At 33.8% G+C, this 19,715-nt stretch overlaps 2 protein-coding genes across 3 annotated transcripts; both read right to left on the bottom strand.

Moving 5' to 3' along the window:
• Window positions 1–2,336: 2,336 nt before the first annotated feature.
• LOC122605122 (heavy metal-associated isoprenylated plant protein 21-like) lies at window positions 2,337–3,781 on the bottom strand. Its single transcript, XM_043778003.1, has 3 exons — window positions 3,569–3,781; window positions 3,393–3,468; window positions 2,337–2,700 (listed from the first exon to the last, which is right to left on the bottom strand). Exons 1-3 carry the CDS (start codon window positions 3,650–3,652, stop codon window positions 2,408–2,410), a joined length of 453 nt encoding a protein of 150 aa, XP_043633938.1. The 5' UTR covers window positions 3,653–3,781; the 3' UTR covers window positions 2,337–2,407.
• Window positions 3,782–7,679: 3,898 nt separating this feature from the next.
• Window positions 7,680–12,147, bottom strand: LOC122603924. 2 transcript variants are annotated; one of them, XM_043776779.1, is made up of 8 exons: window positions 11,816–12,147; window positions 10,634–10,773; window positions 10,487–10,544; window positions 10,260–10,394; window positions 9,581–10,183; window positions 9,200–9,343; window positions 9,001–9,129; window positions 7,680–8,465 (listed from the first exon to the last, which is right to left on the bottom strand). In XM_043776779.1, the coding sequence occupies exons 1-8, from the start codon at window positions 11,867–11,869 to the stop codon at window positions 7,875–7,877; spliced, it is 1,854 nt and encodes a 617-aa protein (XP_043632714.1). In that variant the 5' UTR covers window positions 11,870–12,147; the 3' UTR covers window positions 7,680–7,874. The 2 variants fall into 2 exon arrangements, with proteins under 2 accessions (XP_043632714.1, XP_043632715.1); XM_043776780.1 differs by lacking the exon at window positions 11,816–12,147 and having other exon boundaries at window positions 10,487–10,579; window positions 10,674–10,766.
• Window positions 12,148–19,715: the final 7,568 nt, after the last annotated feature.

Raw genomic sequence — 19,715 nt, 5'->3', positions numbered from 1 at the left:
TCTGTGGATCATTTCATATATTTATAAAAAGTTATAAAACCTGACCACCCTCGTTGTGAGCCGAATGATGTGCCTAAAAATCCAACACCGATGGGCATTATATGTTGCGGCTTACGTAAACCCTAACCGGCCCGCTGAGAAGAAATTGTCAAAAAATTAATATTTAACCGTATTTGAATTATCAAAAATAATGAATAATGCAAAACTCACAAGAGATTAATCATGCTGTATAATTTTATTTATGTGCTGATGTGCATATCACACAAAGAGTATTAGAAAACATGCATACCAATTAATTATTGGAAACATATTGACCCATGGCTCGCTGCAGCAGGTATCAATATTTTCTCACAAGTTGCTAGTCATGGGTCTAAATCTCATATATACATGATAGGTATTAGTTGTATAAGTTACCGTTTGACGTACAATAGTTTGATCATTTTTAATTTTCAATAAAATTTTAGAAACCTATATGATGTATCGTTTGATTAAAGACTTTGATAATAAGGATATATATAAATGAAGATATCCTAGTGTTAGACGTCTCAATGTCATTACAAGATGTCTTGGGTTCCAACTTCATTGATTAATTACATGAACATAATATCTAAATTAAACTTTCACTTTCTTTTTCCAATAATTGAACAGAGAAAACCTTTATGTTGTATCGGTTTTGAAGTGGGGATATAGTGTAGACTCATAATCCTTCTTAATACCAAAAATGAATACCGAAAAATAAAGGAACTTTTCTGAGAACTTTTGGAAAGAGAAATAGAATCTTGTGTCGATGCTTTTAGTCTCTTTTGTATATAAAAGTTGCTCCTAACTAAAGTGTCCTATACTTTTATAGGATTCTTTCTGTGTGGTGTATCGCTAGATTTTGTGCCTAAATACACATTATACATCGACTACCAATTATTGCGTCAACATGTTTAATTGGCCAGATTGTTTAAACTATATATACTGTATATTTTTTATTGTATAGATTATGAGTCTACAAGTTTAAGATGTGATAAGTCGAGTAAAAAAAAAATACAATTTATGCAAACATAATATAACTTCAACAATATCTTTGTTATAACGGTTTGGGTTGGGTTTAAATAATCCTGACCAGGAATAATCCAGAATTTGATTAAGAAATAGATTACCAAATTAACACATTCTTCTAGTATGTACATCAAGTCTTCTAACTTATAAAGATATATCTCTGTCCCATATTAAGTGTTATAGTTTGACTTTTTAAATCTTTTTATTTCAACTTTGACTTTAAATATTTTTGTTTGTGTTATATAACATTTTATATATCATATATGAATTGATTGAGTTTTGAATGTACTTTTCATTGATATAATTTTCATCAACTAATATATAACTAAAAAAGGTATTTACGGTTAAAATCGAAAGAAAAAAACTTAACCAATCAAAATAGGAAAGTTAAAATGGGACAGAAAAGCAAGATAAAAATGTCCCATCACTGTACTACACTACTTTCCTAGCTTAATCATTTCGGCACCAATAGGCCATCATATAAGTATATCGAATATCGCAATATATATAGGACTATTAATGTTGCAAACATAAATACCAATATATTAAGTTATTCGACGCATCAAATCACCCTTTCTTACCTTTGATTGTCTGCATGATGCATCCAAATAACTTAAAAGGCCTGCTAGCTAGCTATTAAGGTGAAGAATTCAATTGGCATGTATGAATGTATTGGAATGAGACGTACATCGGCAAACATTGGCATGCATCTGGCATTAATTTATATTGGCATCAATCGGCATGCAACATGAACCCTCTAAATCGGTAGCACCATGCCGATGAAAGTAGATGATAGAAGCGTATAAAGTTATTGTTATTTTTATTTAAATGGTCTCACGGTTTGACATTTAAGTAGGTAACATTGGTATCCATGTCCCCTTAGACTTTGTACTTTTTGGCAAGAGGGCATATGACATCTTCTCATTGGCTATACATCACCGTGCCAAATTTGGTCATGGTAATAACCACACCCAGTGGCGGTAATACACGGGAAAAGAGCCAATTTCCTCTTCAAAATTTATATTTTGTCATATTCTTTTAAAATTATTATCGATTTTTAAAAATTTCTTGTAGATTTTTAACATTTTAATCACTTTTATATTTATTTTTCACAAATTTTTTAATTGTCTCCGTTAAAAAAAAAAAATTCTGGTACCGTCTTGGACCACACCCTTCACTCTTAGTTTCTTCACTCTTAGTTTAGACTACCAAATAACTTGCGTATAGACATCGCTAGATAACAGCAACAACCAAAAATAATCACAGAATAATTTTCAAACATCTCATAATACCGCATGCAACAACAAAAATTATAAAATGCTTGAAAACAAAGTTAATCAATATTAGTTATTTCGAGAGGTTACATGATGGAACAAGCATTAGGGTTATCATCGCTAAAGAGATGAGCCATTTGTTCATCGGCCGTGTTAGGAACTGCGACGGCCTGAGCCACGTTCTTAACATGGCCGGCAGGAGCCCTCTTGTCATAGGCTTGAGTTATGTAGGGATAAGTTACCAAATTGTAAGGTATGTATGGCCAGAATATGGCAGTTTTGCCTGTGTTTTTGACATTCTTCAACACTTTGTTTGGATCCACATTTCCACTCACTGTTACCTTGCTTTGCTTTCTGTTAACTTCCACAGTCTTCACACCTTAATTATATATATGTAACAAAAATTATATATTAATATTACTATATATATGGAGGGAGAGGAGTCAATACTAGCTAGCTAATTGATCTACCAAAGCCAAGTATGTTAACAATTAAGAAAGTAAAACCCCAAACTAAAAGAAACGAGTACTACTATACAAAAGAGAAATGATAAATATACACATTTACAAATAATTTACAAACACATGTGACAAAGATGGTTCAACTAGCAAAAATAAACAAAAAAGCGAAAAAATAAAATGTTAATTTGATTGGTGACACATGTGTTTCTAAGAATTTATCTGTAAACCCCCATATAAATTAATGTGTGGATTTTGTGTGAATTGAATTGTGTCAATTGTTTGTCTGAAAATAACAATTCATTTGTAAACTACATGAAACTACAACTAATTTCCTCATTTCAAAGGGAGGAAATACTAGAATGAAATAATCATTTGTAACCCTTCATTGTTATTGTTATAGATATAATATATGAAGATTAGTACTACTAGTCAGAAAGCAACTTTCCATTTTCAAGTCAAATTAAGACATTTAAAATGGGACAGAGGGAGTATATATATTATAACTAGCCGTTCATAGGACGAGCTCTAATTAGTCGTTCATAGGACGAGCTCTAACTAATACTACTATACTAGTATATAGTAATTAATAGGAGTGGGATTGAAGAGATACCTTTCATGTATTTAACAGAATTCTTGACCCTTCTTTCACATCCATCACAGTCCATTTTGACTTTAATTTCAACTGTCTGGGATACAAATTCACAACCAATTATTTGTTAGCTATATATATATATGGAGAGAAAGTAGTTGAAGGAAAGAGATCATGAGTATATATATGATGCATGCCTGCATTGGTCTTCTTCTGTTTCTGTTAGTTCTTCTTGTACTTGTGGCACTGAAAAGGTTAGAAAGATAGTCAAATGCTCCCATTTTGCTACTTTTTGTATAGAATGAATGAAGATGTTGTTTAAGAGAGAAAAAGAGAGGAAGAAATATGGAATTGAAAGAGCTTTATTTATTTGGGTGACCAATTAAGATGACATGCACTTAGTGGTTTGGTATTTATAAAAGAGTAACAACTAACTAAAGCATGGGTACAAAGTACTACAAACATTGGATGATTTACATGATGTATACAAGGGGGGCGGGCACATGCCTCCATCAAAAATAATTGGTCAAAAGAGTTGCTACATTTTTTTCAAAGGAAAAATACAAAGGTCACCAATCATTTTGGTCGTGCATAATTCTGTTGTTATATGGTGCCCTTACGTGCCCCCATTATCTTGTGAGGTTTAAGCAATCTAATTAATGATATATATAGATTTATTAGTCCTTTCTTGAATTTATCATATCTATATAATGCGTCATTTACATAAATAATATGCACTTGTAGCGACTAAGGTATCCAATTAAGTCCCTTAATTTGAAGTAATTACATACAGAGTATTTTCTTAGAAAAATAATTTGTTGACACCTTTCAAAATTTTAAAATAGACACAATAAGTCTCATTTTTATAAAAAGAAAACCTTGAGTGTGGCAATACTTGCTATCATAGATGATGAAATACAGGCCACATTTTTTTAATTTATTTATAATATATTACTTTAATTTTATAAAATTATAACTGATTGTATAAGTTAATTTTTCATGCATATACATATATCAAAACTAAATAGTATGTATCATAGACGTTGTTACATTATAAATCCTAATTTAACTCTAGGGCTTTTTTTTCATTTTGTCAATACACATTTTATTTTTCCCACATTCAAGTCATTAAAGCCATTCAAAAAAAAAAAATATTCAAGTCATTAAAGATATTATAAGTAGCTTTGAAAATTGTTATATATATATGATTGTCTATATGCTAGATAAGCACCTCATCTACAAAAAGTATGATGTGTATATATTCGATTAGATACAAAATCGATTACAGCTATAAGAATATGCATAGTCATATTTGAACCATGGATAAATGTCACCCGATCGAGTATATATATAGCTAGAATAACATGTGGGGCGCCCGGCCCGCGACTCTTCAATAATGCATTTCAATATAATTTGACTACTACCTACCTACCTAGCTTTGACAACCTAATAACTTGTACCATCAGACCCTTTTAGGTGTCTTCATTTGATATGGTATGGGTTTATACTTTCACCCATATGAATAACACGTACATACGTGGTGAATTTAAATCTATTTTTTTTTTATGAATATATATATATATATGTACGTAGCTCGTAAAATACAGAACAAAAGAAAAATAGACTATTAATGAATTGAAGGTGCTCTCACTGCCATGAAATACTTGGATCATTTTGCTAAAGATACTCGCGAGAGAGAGAAAGTTATATATTGATATTATACTATAAAGAGAAAAATTTAATTATCTATTCTAGGTTTTTGTAATGAAAGAAAATGTATAGTAGTAAAATGCTTTTTGCTTTGTTGCTTTGATTTTCACTCATTGGATGTGTTTCCCCTTTTGATCTTCAATTAGTATAATAATATTAAGCACTTACAATTACACCTTTGGTGGATTCTGTATTTCTTTCTTTGAACTTGGAATTTCTATCTTTCCAAAAAAAAGTTTTACTCATGATTAAATTACAACCAATAATTGAATACAAGTCAATGACAAAAAAAAAAAAACAGTCGTTCTTTCAATATTCCCAAGCAAAGTTTGAATCTCCTTTCTTATTTTGATCAGCCAAATTAATATGCTAGATATTCGGCGCACCCCACTTTTAAGAACGTGCCTACGTACGTTGTTCATAGCTGCCAGCTTCGGATTCAAGATTATCTTGTCAAGAATAAGAATCATGAGCAAATTATTGTAGCACAAATTCAATATGTAAGGCAGTAAATGAATTAATGTAAATTTACTTTCAGGCCAACCAATTTCTAGTGGAAATGCTTTCTCAAGTGAAAGACCAAATTTACTCAGATTTAATACAATATCACAATGACTGTATTTCATGCCATATATTTTATTATCTTATTCTAGATTTTAGTCATTCATACCATGTAAAAAGGCACAACCCTTTTCATAAAATATAACAATATAGAGAAGATTGTTTTGAAATGCAAAGTTCTCTTTTCTTTCCTTACATAGTAAGGTAGAGTGGTAGACAGATAGTGTACAAGACACACATGACTTAAGGTGTAGCTTAGGTCCACTTACATTTTGTATCAAATTGAAAATAAAAAATTCTATACAAGAATAAAGGTCGCAAACTCAATCTGCCATACCTTATTGATATCTTAATTTTATATATTCCTTCTAATTTGAGTAAAGTTATACGAGTCCATATTATACTAATACAAGATTCATACATTCAGTATGCAAGTTTATCATGTATATATTTAATATAGTAATAGTAATACCAGAGGACTTATGCATCCCTAATTAACAACATAGATGAATTAGCATAATTTCATATTAGAACAAGGTTATTTACATTGTTTTTGAATGTCTGATGATATATTTTAAAAACACACACACTAATCCACCATTAGAAGGGAAATGATATTCTTACAACACATTTTAATCATCTACAGTAATACCTGCATCATGCAGTTGTATTCTATACATAAAAATTTATATATTTGTTATAAATGATTAAATTATATTGTAAAAATATCACTTCTCCCGTTAGAATGCTCATATCATTGACTTGATCACTTAATGCAAATAATACCAAACAATTACTTTTTTACAAATAGCCCCTTTAGACATCCTACTTTTTTACTATAACTTTTGGATCCTCCTTTATTTCTTTTTATGTGCATTCTTTGTTCATTATAGTGCTCTACTCTTTTAGTTATGAAACACAGCCACATTCAAAGTTTATCTAGTTGCCTTAAAAAAGATGCTGGTATGAAAATGTGATACTATTACTATCATCACTTTATTGTATTCCTTTCTTTGCATGAAAGTTTTTATTTGATGATGTTAACTTCATTTAGTACCCATAACTATTTGGTAAAAGCAAATTACCCCATATAAATAGCAAAGTTACCTTTAGAAAAAAATCTTGCAAGGAACCCGAAAGCTCAGCTGTAGTAGTACAGAGCTTATTAAGATGTAAAACTAAGGATACGTATCACCATGCAAACCATGAGACAATCATTGTCTGACAATGCATCCTAGTATTATTACAAGAGGTTTCAGGTTCGAACATCTGTCTCTAGGTAAAACATCCTTGGGGATGATCATGGAAAGAATTCAAATAACAGTCATATGGATATTATGCCTCACGTATATGAATCATAGAACAAACCATTATTGGATAACCTTATTGGAAAAACCTCATGCATTTACCTGTTACATATCACTGGGCGGGATTGCAATTAGATAATCAAATACGTAACCCTTGAAGCCGCAACGAATATTATTGTGGGGGGGACTAAAGGTGTTGTGGAAAGTGATAAGCTCATAGATTCCATTGACAGAATCTATCTTTTATACCCGATTTTGTTTGCTTATGTGATGCCTATGGAAAACTTGGGTAGTGGAGAAAGCCTGGAGGATGGACAGACTCGCTCATGATTTTATTCTCGACGTTTGGCTCAATTAGAGGACCACTATGGCACTACATCAGGCTTCCAGCCCCAATTTCCCTCTTCCTCATCTCTTTGCATGTTCATAAAGAGCATCATACCATCTTTGTATCCCCCTGCTACAAGCTATTTTGAATAAAAATTGACTATACATAAACAAATTAAGAATAGTAAACAAGCATGTTTGGCATATTAATAACACAAGCTGTTTCCATGAATTCATATGCAATTCACCTGGGTTTGAAATCATTAACGGGTAAACAAACATAAATGTATTACAAATATATCACGAACAGACAAAGCAGTGAGAAATAACCTTACCGTACGCTACCATTATTTTATTATTGACAAGGTTCTAACAAAAAGCCAACTATAAGAATTAAGTCCAGTGATTGCAAGCTTTAAAATTATATTCAGAAATTTTTCCTTGGTATGTTCAGCCATTTATATCATCTTATGCTTTCATAGTTTCAAAATGAAAGCACAAAAAAGATGATAAATATAACCAAAAGAAAAACCAACATGCTCCTAGTATATACATTTCCTAATCCAAGAAAACCAAAATATCATGATCTGGGAAGCCTTTAAGTTCTTACTCCAACTACATCTGATGAGTTCCATATACAAACCTCCAAAATTAGCTCCCCACATGAATTAAGATACCCAAAGGGAACCAAAAGAAAATCTGAAGGGGGGAAACCATCAACCGGGCCTGGTAAAGTATGCACAGTAGATTTCAATCGTAACGAGCCGCTTCCTCTTTCTGAATCGATATAATATAAAAAGCGTTCATTAGATGATCTTGTCCCGATACAAGTAACCATGATGGTGTGGCCTATGTTTTCAGTCCCTTTATTGAGTAGAAAAAGAAGCCCATCTTCTTCTGCTTGAAGTACAAGAAAGGTTTCATCCATGCGTAATGAGACAGGAAACGGGCAATTGTATTGGAATCGAGAGCCTGAGTCCCAGTGTTCTCTGGTGAAGTGATCAGATAGGTGTTCAAAAAGACCTATGAAGTTGCAGCTGGGAAGAGGGCATGTACTTTGACTTTGATCATATGTCATTCCATCATGAAGGTTATTTATGTTCGAGAAATCCATTGTGTTATTGTACCCATAACCTTCAATCTTGGCTGATAGGGTATTTTCGTCTTTGTAAGTGATTGGCATGAGTGCCTGAATCAACAAGAGATTACGCACTCAAGAAACAGTGACATAATGCAAGAATCCTAAAGCTCAACTATTCCCTAAACAGTATATGTGGATATATCGTGTGTGCGAAAATATGCATAGCCATCTGGAGATGCATAAATAAAAATATACTAAAACTATTAACAAAACTTCTTAGTTGTTTCTTATGAATACACTAGAGGCGGTAAAACGGACCAGCTTAATACATAGGATAACAAATCAAAATATCATTTTGTACACGTTAGATTGGGTTGACTTAAAACAGGTATTTAATATCTTGTCCAAGATTTGTACATATACATAAATAACTATGCATGTCAAATATGATAGCAATAATTAAAATCTTCAGTACTATCTAAATTCTTTACAAACTTTACGGGAGGTTTTATTAATGTGTGCGTGTTTGTTGGGAGGAGGGGGATAAAGAGAGAGACAGTCAGACAGAGAGACTTCCGCGTTCTTAATTAAGCGAAAAATAGACTGAATCGACCCACTTATAAGTGAAGGATCAGATAAGTACCAGATTTTCTTCGTGTGCAGCAAGAATACTACGATCAGTTCTAAGAACCATCTCTCTCAGTGGGAGTACATCAACATCAGCCTTCTGAGCTAATAAACTCAACCCAAGACCTCTCTCCTTGCAAATCACCTGCAAAACATCATAAATTAGCAGAACCTGCAAGAAAAATTCATTTATTCCTAATCTGGAAGTAATTTACCTCTCCAGATCCATAACCACCGAGCTCTTTCTCTTGTTTTTCTCTTTCAGAAATGTTTTCCTCTGTCCATGAAGATAAACATGGAACAACGACAGGGCCAAGCTCACAAGGTCCTCCAACAGCAACACTCTCATAATAAAACAGCTGCCAATGTTAACAGCCCAAAATTGAATCTTTGATTATCACAAAAATGTAGAACAATATACCAGCGGTGTAAAAAATGAGGGTCTGGAGGTTCAGATAACAGCTCAAATCGTATTCATGTCTGATATAATTAGAAATCTATATTAATTTCATGAAAATTCTAAATTTTAATAAGATAATTTAGAAGTTAAAACTCGCCACGTCTACAACATACAAAAAATTAATGATCTCATTCACCTGGAGAAACAAAAGACAACCACCCACTGCACGTTGTTTTCCTTGGCGAAAACGCGATACCTCCCTAACTAACTTATCAAGCAAGAATTTTGCCCAGTTGTACTCGTGAACGGATTCCATATCAGTCAAAAAATGGAGAAAGGAAGGGCTAACGTCTAGCCTTGCTGTAGGACACAAAAGAGTTCCTAAAACATAAAGAAGAAACGCTCTTTTAAACTCATCTCCTGATTCTGGTTCTCCCAATTTCTCCTCTAAAAAACGCACAGATATTCCCCGATTTGAAGCATTGTACTTTCGTCTTAAATCTGCTACCAATTCATCTGGCCCAGAATTTACCACGTCTTTCCCGCTAGCTGGCAACCCCATTACAAGTTCCACATCACGAGGAGATAAAGGAATGCGGGAACCACAAATCTCTAAGCTACGCCTAATGGTGTTAAACCTTTCTAATAACCAAAGGCACAAACTACGGCGTAGAGTCCTACATTTAAGATCAAGGAGACTACCAAAACCGATTCTCTTCACTGCTTCTCTTTGGTCGGGTGTGAATTGTTTAATCACATTCACTAAACGACCTGGAGAGCATCTAGTGACTAGGTTGGCCTGCATTGTGAAGATTGTAAGATAAGCAGCTTGGCAAAATGCTAGTCAACAGTCGTATTATGGAAGAATATATGACCTGTTTCTTTGGTTTTGGTTCACGGGCAGGGGTGGAACTTAAGTAATCATCCCACACTTCACGAGCACGTTTAGTGTATTTCTCTTTCTGTTGAGCGGTCATCACTTTCCAAGCATCCGAGGCTGCTTTTGTTGCCTATAATATGATAAGTATTAATATAAGCTCCTGTAATCATTCATTAAACAATGTTTCTTTAGATAAAACCAGGACATTAAAAGAACGCTTACAGCTTTTAGACCAGAGGATTCAGGATGGGAAGCACTGTACTCTTTAATAAACTCCCGGCTAGAAAATAACTCATACTTGATATATCAAGAAGCCTTTAGAAAGAAAAAGAAAGAAAAGTCACCCAGTATATAATACATTTTTCATACCTAAAATGCACCCAAGAGCAAGCAGGGCGGGGGGTACCACCTTGTTTGTTTTTCTTCTTCTTCTTTCTCCTACTCCCTTCAAGCTCATAACTAACTACTTCTTTTCTCTTGCTAGTCATTGAATCGTCATCACTATTTATCTATAGCATATAGAACAAAGGTACAATACAGTATATCTAATTCCCACAAGCTACTTACTTTATCAGTGATTCGAAAGCAATAACACTAACAAGTGAAGTATGTACAACCGCACATGGCCAACGCCATTTTAGGGCCTTAAATTTATTGAGAGCCTAAAAATCACTCTAACCATGGGTATAAAAATGCCGTTAGTTTAAAAAACTAAAGTGAACTAGGGCCTCAAAAAAGGACATCATTATTTCCAACTATCTTTTTTATTGTGATAACCATATAATAATATTTCTATACTAAGTTGTTGCGGTTATACCTACGGTCCACAACATCACACAAAAAGGATCAAAGGATCGATAATGCTTGCTGCCAACCAAGAACTATTTACTAAAAAGAAGTGATTGAAAAGATTTGATCGCCAATTTACTTCAAATAATGCTTGCACTATAACACTATCTAATGAAAAATGAAAACTTTTTCCCGACTTGTAAGATACGAGTAATATTTACCTATCAACCTTTCGAATGTGAGAAGTTAAAGTAGCAAGCCTTGTAACCATGTCATTGTATTCTTATAACAACATTCATAATATTAATCACCTTTCATGTATATATAGAACTTTTCTTATACGAGGCCTATTTCGTGATAATACGCAGTACTTTCGAAATCTATTTGCCACCTGATCTTTAAAAACACGTAAGCGCACAACATTTTTAGCCTAGGTTACACTACACAATATATACATACATTCCCTAAGACTATCAAAATGGTCCATAATTAATTCCGATTAATTAAAAAAATATAAAACAATACACCATTACACCAAATTCTATATTTTTTAAGACTAATTTCACATTTAAAAATCGAATAAAATTAACTAATTAACACAATTAATAGACAAATATAAGCCATAATTTAAAATATTATAAAAAAAAAAAAGGAAAGCAAAATAATGTATGCATTTTAAAAACAGAGCAGAAAAAACACAAATAATGTGAATTACAAAATAAATAGTAATTAAATAAAAAATGTAAAAGGGGGAATTAATACCATTGGAGAAATATCAGTTCTATCAAAATCAGGGGAGCTAGGAGGACCATCCATTGATTTTTTTTTATATGTATATATAGAGTGAAAAGTTAGGGTTTTATGTGAAAGGAAAACAAAAAAGGGGGTAATTTTAAGTTTACTGTTTAACTTTTACGGTTAGGGGGGGTAAATTTGTGGGTTATGAAGATACTAGCAGATGTTGATAATGAAGGGGTTTAAAAGGGAAAGGAGAAGGTGCATTGAGTGTCAGACGATCAACGACGATGGAAGGAACAGTTTGAAGGAAGTTAAACTTCGGTGGGTCGGTCGGTTACAGTCGGGTGCATTTTGTAACCGGTATTTTAAAGGCCAAATTCTTATCTTTTATAAAAAAAAAACTTAATTTAAAGGGCAAGTGTAATATTCCAACGACTTTGGACATTGCAATGTGAAGATGTCATGTACTCATGTTTTGTATTGAAGAGAATTTTTTAATTTCGCTTGAAATTTCGTGTGCGATTTGACAGCGAGGCGACGATTATTAGGGTAAATCATGTCCCTTGAGAATTGAACCTGCGTATATCCGAGTCAAACTCTCGTATACTTATATCTCAAAGTTGACAGAATGTGAATTCGAACCTATGACCTAAAAGCCACTAAGAAAAACTCCAAATCATTGCTCAAACTCATCATTGATTTATTGAATGGATAATATAGTAGTTTAAGTTATTAATTTGATAATATTTTAGTTTAAAGTTATCAAATTGATAATGTTGTAGTTTGAAGTTATAATTTGATACTTGACTTTGTTTAAATAAGTTCATAATATGTTTTTTAAAAACTTATAAGGTTACACTATTTATCAGTTTTATAGTCATGTAAAACATCAAAATGGAATTTTTGAAGTGTTTTTTCATTTAAAGATCGTGCCCAAACCCAAAAATCGTCCCAACCCGAAACCGAACCGATTTTGGTCAATGAGATCAAAAATCGGTTTTTGACCAAATGCAAAGTTGTTTAAAACCAATTTTTGATCAAAATTTGACTGTTTTTTGTTTGGTTTATCCCATTTTTGGGCAAAAAACCAAAACCGACCCGAATTTAAACCGATTTCAACCCGATTATGTGACATGAAAACCAATCCGGTTTCAACCTGATGTTTTTTCCAAAACCCAAACTCGTTTTGAAAAACCGGTTTTTTAGGCACCGTAGTCCATGGATATAGATATATAGATAATAGCACCGTACGGACGCAATGCGGCGGTGGTGGTGACGACGACATCGTGATGGTGGGGGTGATTGTTAGTGGTGGAGTCAACGTCAAACGATGTATATAATTAATATAAAAGTGATTGTTTTAAAAAGTTAACGAATATATTTTAAAAGATAAAAAATTGATAATGTAAATTAATTATTAATGTTAAGTAGAAATGTATATGAAAATATTTTAAAGGGTGCTAAGTGTAAATATTATTATATAATATGGATAAAAGAGGACATTTTAAACATCTCCTTTTATGTTCGTTTCAATAAAAGTGTAACACCCCGCCTTACCACAACACAATATTGTCTGCTTTGCCCGCAGGCTCACGGCTTAGTTTCTGGTTCGCCCTAATAGGGAGTTAGTGGGAGGATCACCCTTGCATTCTCCTCGTCAGCACGAAACTACAAATGATGAATATTATGGGTTTGATCAAGGCTTTCTTAGGGAAGAAATCGGGAAAGCCTTTGAACTATTTGCTCCAACTTTGTTGGGACAAATGGAGCGAAGAATGGATGCTAAGTTAGATGAGTTTGTTCAGAAGTATCCCGGTGTTAAAGCAACTGAAAAGGGTCCGGAGCTACAGGAAGCGGATCGAGAAATGAGTAAGGAGAAAGATCGTTAAGAGTTAAGAAATTCTACTAGCTCTAAACCTCCAAAATTCAAGGGGGAAATGGATCCGATGATTAGCGTTAGATGGATTGATAAGATCGAGGAGACATTTATGTTATGTGAATATCCTGAGAGGTTAAAAGTAATGTTTGATGCTCATCAAATGATAGAGCGAGGTCATGAGTGGTGGGAACTATAGGTGAGTACTCATGGTGTTCAAATAGCATCAAAATTTCCATGGAACACTTTTCGGGAGATGTTCTTGGAAAAGTTCGCTCCTGCAACCGAAGTTGATCGACTGAAAATGGAATTTCTTGGTATTGAACAGGGTGAAATGTCTATCACAGAGTATACAGGTTCTTTTAATGATAAATCCCGTTTTTGTCCCGAGTATACTTCAAATCCTACCTTACTACGGGATCACTATCTTCGCTATATGAAGCCCGAAATACGAGAATTTATTGACCCTTTGTTGTATGATACTATTCCTAAAATGATGAATAAGGCTTTATCCCAAGAGCAGGAGTTAAAGCGAAGGGTAGTTGACTCAGCAGGTAAACGCCAGATGGAGCAAACACAGGTGAAAAAGCAAAAAGTTGGGCAAAGGCCCCAACAAAAACTTCAACCACAGTTACAAAGCAGATAAGTGGCGCGGGATATACCTGCTTGTCAGCATTGTCATAGGCATCATACAGGGGAATGTAGATATGGTAGTAACTTGTGTTATAAATGTGGTAAGTCTGGGCATTTTGCAGCTAGTTGCCCGAGCTTATATAAACTTTGTCACTACTGTTTTAAGGATGACGTTTGAAGGCTGATTGCCCAAAGTTGAAGGAAGATAATAGAAAGGCACAACAGAAAGAAGCAGAAGCAGAAGCAAAGACGAGAACGGGGGGTTCTAAGCCTGGGCACGATCTTTTCAGATTACTACAGAAGAAGTTAAAGATTGTTAGGGTGTGGTGACAGGTACTCTTAATGTAAAATCCGTTTATGTACTTGATATTTAATAAAATGTTTTTGTAAAAAGAAAAAAAAGTTGGGTGTTACAAGTGGTATCAGAGCAACCCTTGGGATTGTTAGGAGTGTATGGCGTACTTTCATAACTCAACGAGGACGTTGAGTTGTGTTGAGGGGGGGTGAAAGCATACATCTTAACATATAAAGGAGATCCTGGACATAAATGACATCAATGGTCTAACATAACACAACACGTTTTGGGCGTATTGGTTGTGCATGAGAAGAGAACTTCACACTTAAGCGTACTCGGGGCGGCAGCAATGCCATATGGGTGACCCTTATGGGAAGTTTGCTCGAGCAACCAGACACAAATTCGTGAACCTGCAGGCAAAGCGGACAATATTGTATTGTGGTAAGGCGGGGTGTTACAAAAAGGGAATGTTTTTTTAATAACTAGTAAATTTATTTCCCGCGCTGAGGGGATTCAACTATCTCGTGAAGCAGTTGCATTATTTTAGTGTAATATCGTCGAACTTTCAACCGTCTAATTAATATTCATTAAAGGTAAAACCACATTAGGTTTTTTTTATGCATTGAAGAGTTTCACTTATTGTAATTAAGTTTGTTATTCATGATCTGCATGACTACATTATATATATTAACTAAAAGCTTTGATATATGAAATACATATTTGCCCAAAGTCAAAACTACAAACGTTTTTACAAAGTTTATAATAACTAAAAACTTTGACAAATAGTTGTGAATTGTTAAATTGCGTAGTCGGGCGACTCGCCAGCTGGCTAAGATTAGGACAGTAACACGATTATATATATATATTATAGGTGCAGTATACGAAAAATCAAAATTGAAAAAAAAAATTTGAATAACAATTTTCAAAATATTAGTTAAAAACAACAAAGGAGAAAAGTTTGAGAAAAACTAAATAGTGGTACATAACGATACATGATGCATAATGATGCGGGATATGACGATGAAAAAGTTGCAACATATTGGTTGAAAACCCAAAAGGCAAAAAGTAGGAAAAAAACTAATAAGAAACCCGTGTTTGAAAACCGAAACGAAATACAATGTGGTAAAATTCGATTAGTAGTTCAAGATGTGAGGTGGACGAATAATAACTCGTCACGTATACGGTTAATATTCATCCAAAGTTTCTAGTCCTATTATAATATATAGATAGATATAATTAGTATAGATCATTAATGAAATGGACTAAAATAAAAGTGAGTGTTTGGGCCTGTGATGGAGGGCTCAGTATGTATAAACGAAACAAAAAAGGGAAAAAAAAAAGGCTGCTTTGGGCTGACTTGTTTCGAGGGTTTAGTGGGTAATGGCGATAGCAGGTTTTGGGTTAGATGTGTTGGAGCAGATACTCGTACGAGCGAGGTGAAAGATTTGATAGAATGCAAAAGGGTGTGTAAGTCGTGGCACTCTTTGATCTCAAGTCAATCTTTTGTTAAACTCGATCCAGTTAAATTATTAATGATGATCTTTTTCCACGGAGGACATAGAAGGGTCGTTAGGCTTACCAGATTATTCGAAGACATCTTTTATAACCGCGATACTTGTAGTATTGTGGGTTCTTCTAACGGCCTTGTTTGCCTGAAACGTGGTAAACGACTTTTAGTAACCAATCCTTTGACCGCAGAGGTGAAGATAGTGCGACTACCACGTACGTATCCGGCGGTTTTGGGTATGATCCATACATAGATGATTACAAGATTATAGTTGGAATTGTCATGTATGATTGGGCCTTTCCAGAGGCCGGCAGATAAAAGGTATGACGTGCCCACGAGTTTTCACGTGTTCACCTTGAATGGATCTTCCGCGGATTGGAGACTCATTGGACAAGTAAACTATAGCTAGCTTCATCCCGCGAACTGCCAGGGCTGCCACTTTATGTGACGGGGCCCTTCATTGGTTTATGAAAAGTTATCAAGACGGTTGTAAAGTTATTCTCTCCTTAGACCTATCTACAGAAAAAAATTTCGAAACCCCTCAGCCAGAATCAGATGAATATGAATGGTCTATTGGTTAGAGACATGGGATTCTCCAAGGATGTATATGCATATATAATTGTTACGTATCAACTCCCTCTAAAATATGGAAGTACAATAAAATACATATTCTTAGTTTTTTTTATATTATCAATATGCCAACTTGTATAACCTCTCACATACTAATTGTTTAATATTTATTGTATAATGGATAAATATTGATTTAATGAATTAAAATTTCTAAGATGTGGGAGGTTTTATACCCAAACTTAAGTATCTAGCTAATAATCTATAGTGATGAAAAGTCACCACTCAAAATAGATTGTTAGTGACAGATTTCATACTATATGTGACTCAATGTCTTTCGTCAACAATTTTTATATGCCCGTATCTAAAACCATTGCCCTTGACATGTGTACTAACTGAATTTTCTGAAATTTAATATTGAATTTGATTCACTAGCTAGAATGTATTATTATATATTAATTCTTTTTCCGAACCTATTGAGCACCACGCATCACGCGGATAAAAGTTCTAATATTACTTGGAAGGACAAACCATGTTCCAACTGCTAAAGACTTTATGCTCTTGGTTTCGAGTTTTTACATGCTAATGGAAAAGATTGAGTATACTATAGCTAGGTCCTTCGGACCTTCACCGGCCATGTTTTCTCTTTTAATGCATGTATTCTCCACTATTTCTATTTACACTTATCATTGGTTGAGCGTAGCTATGTATGTATATGATTGTGACTCGATCATTTTGTTCAACTTCTTCAGATCGAGAACAAAAAGGCGCAGCTGGTTCTTCCTTGAGAAACACAAGCAAGATGAGATCTACAAAAGTGAGTTACTTTCATTTTTTCTCCTCGATCATTGAGAGCCTACTATATATTTGCCTATTTGATATTCTGATCAGCTTTACGTATGCGTTTTTATTATTATTATTATAATTATTTTACAATGTGGGAAGTTTTTTTTTGGGGTAAGGGTTTACCCCGCTCAACTATATTCCAAGAACATTAAAACGTTTTACAAATAGTGCGGCTGTGTGCCACATTTATTCCCATACATGACAAGCCATATACACTACTAAAAAATTTGGATATACCTACGGATTTTCTCACGATGAAAAATCCGTGGGAAAATTTCCCACGGATTACCCACGGTTTGGGGTTAAAATTAAAAAGTCAAGACATCTGTATCTTTTTATCACAGGTTTCCCACGGAATACCCACAAAATTATATCCGTGGAAAAACCGTGAGAAATCTAAAGAAAATCAAGAAGAATTTCCCACGGATTTCTCACAAAACATGTACCTGTGAGAAATCTGTGGAAAATCCATAGGAAATATTGTGTATATTCCGTGGATAATACGTGTGACATATTTTCCACAGATTACCCACAGACAAATCTAAGCCGTGGGAGATCCGTGGGAAACACTTCCCACAGATTACACTCGGATGGATCCATTTCGTGGGTAATCCATGGTAAATCCCTTGGAAAATATCCATGGGTAAATCGTGGGAAATATTTCTCACAGATTACCCACAAATGAATTGAAGCCGTGGGAAATCTGTGGTAATCATTTCTCGTAAATTACCCACATATTCATAATCCGAAAGAAATTCATAAGAGTTTTTTTGTAAAAAATGTTTTCGTTTATTAGTGGAAAATCCATCCGAAGGTTTTATCTAAATGTCCCACGGATTGCTATATTTTAAGGCTAATTTATGAAAAATTTGTCAAAAATTAAAATATTTTATCATTTTGTTTAGTATATATACTATATAAATAAATGGATGTACATTGTATGTAAGTATATTATCTACTATAACACTTGATATGTAAGTTTTATTAAAGTTAGCTTATAAGACACTTATTTGGAAGGGTCATATTATACTGTTATATAATGGAACACTTGTTATATAAGTTGTAATATAATAAGTTTATTGAACACTTTATATCCAGATAACATTATATTAAGCATTATATGACACTTTATATCAAATAGGCTAATTGAGCTTTCAACCTTGCTTATTGTCTCATGTAGGCCTAATAGACCCAATATGTTTCTCAATCTATTGTTGGGCCTAACGGGCCAAATATGTCTATATGTTTTATTAGTTGGGCTATTGGGCCAAAATATTATCATAAAATGTATAAATGGGCCAAACAGGTCATATGTGTTTGTCTTTTATTCGCTTGTTAACTCATGTGGACTTAATAAAGCTAGTATGTTTCTCAATCATTCGTTTGGGCCTAACATGTCAAGTATGTATATATGTCTAATCATTTGTATAATTATGCCAAATGGATCGTATATGTTTGTCTTTCATTTAAATGGGCCCGTTGGGCTTTAAACTTGGCTTGTTATCTCATGTGGGCCTAATAGCCCAATATGTTTCTCAATCATTCGTTTGGCCTAACATGTCAAGTATGTATATATGTCTAATCATTTGGGCCTATTGGGCTAAAATAGATTCATCATTTGTATAATTAGGCCAAATGGATCGTATACGTTTGTTTTTCACTTAAATGGGCCCGTTGGGCTTTAACCTCGCTTGTTATCTCATGTGGGCCTAATAAGCCTAACATGTTTCTCAATCATTCGTTTGCCCTAACATGTCAAGTATGTATATATGTCTAATCATTCGGGCCTATTGGGCTAAAATAGATTCATCATTTGTATAATTAGGCCAAGTGGATCGTATATGTTTGTCTTTCACTTAAATGGCCCTGTTGGGCTTTAAACCTCGCTTGTTATCTTATATGGGCCAAATAAACCCAATATGTTTCTCAATCATTAGTTTGGGGCTAACATGCCAAGTATGTATATATGTCTAATATGATAACGGTTGCTTATATGGTCTGGTTTCAAATATGATAACGGTTTCCATTTTTAATTTGGCATGCGAAACTGAATTTATGCATACCCAAACAAACTACCTTGAAAAAGACCTTAGAGTATTAACTTGGTTGGGTTACGACCTGAATAAATTGAAATCCAGTTTTTACAACCCATCTATGGTATAGGTAAAAAGAAAAAGTCTTTTCACCTTTAATAATGTTT

The sequence above is a fragment of the Erigeron canadensis genome, chromosome 6 (genome assembly GCF_010389155.1).
Source record: "Erigeron canadensis isolate Cc75 chromosome 6, C_canadensis_v1, whole genome shotgun sequence".
Taxonomy (NCBI): domain Eukaryota; kingdom Viridiplantae; phylum Streptophyta; class Magnoliopsida; order Asterales; family Asteraceae; genus Erigeron; species Erigeron canadensis.
The sequence above is the reverse complement of the archived record's forward strand: the minus strand, read 5'-3'. Positions and strand labels throughout refer to the sequence as shown.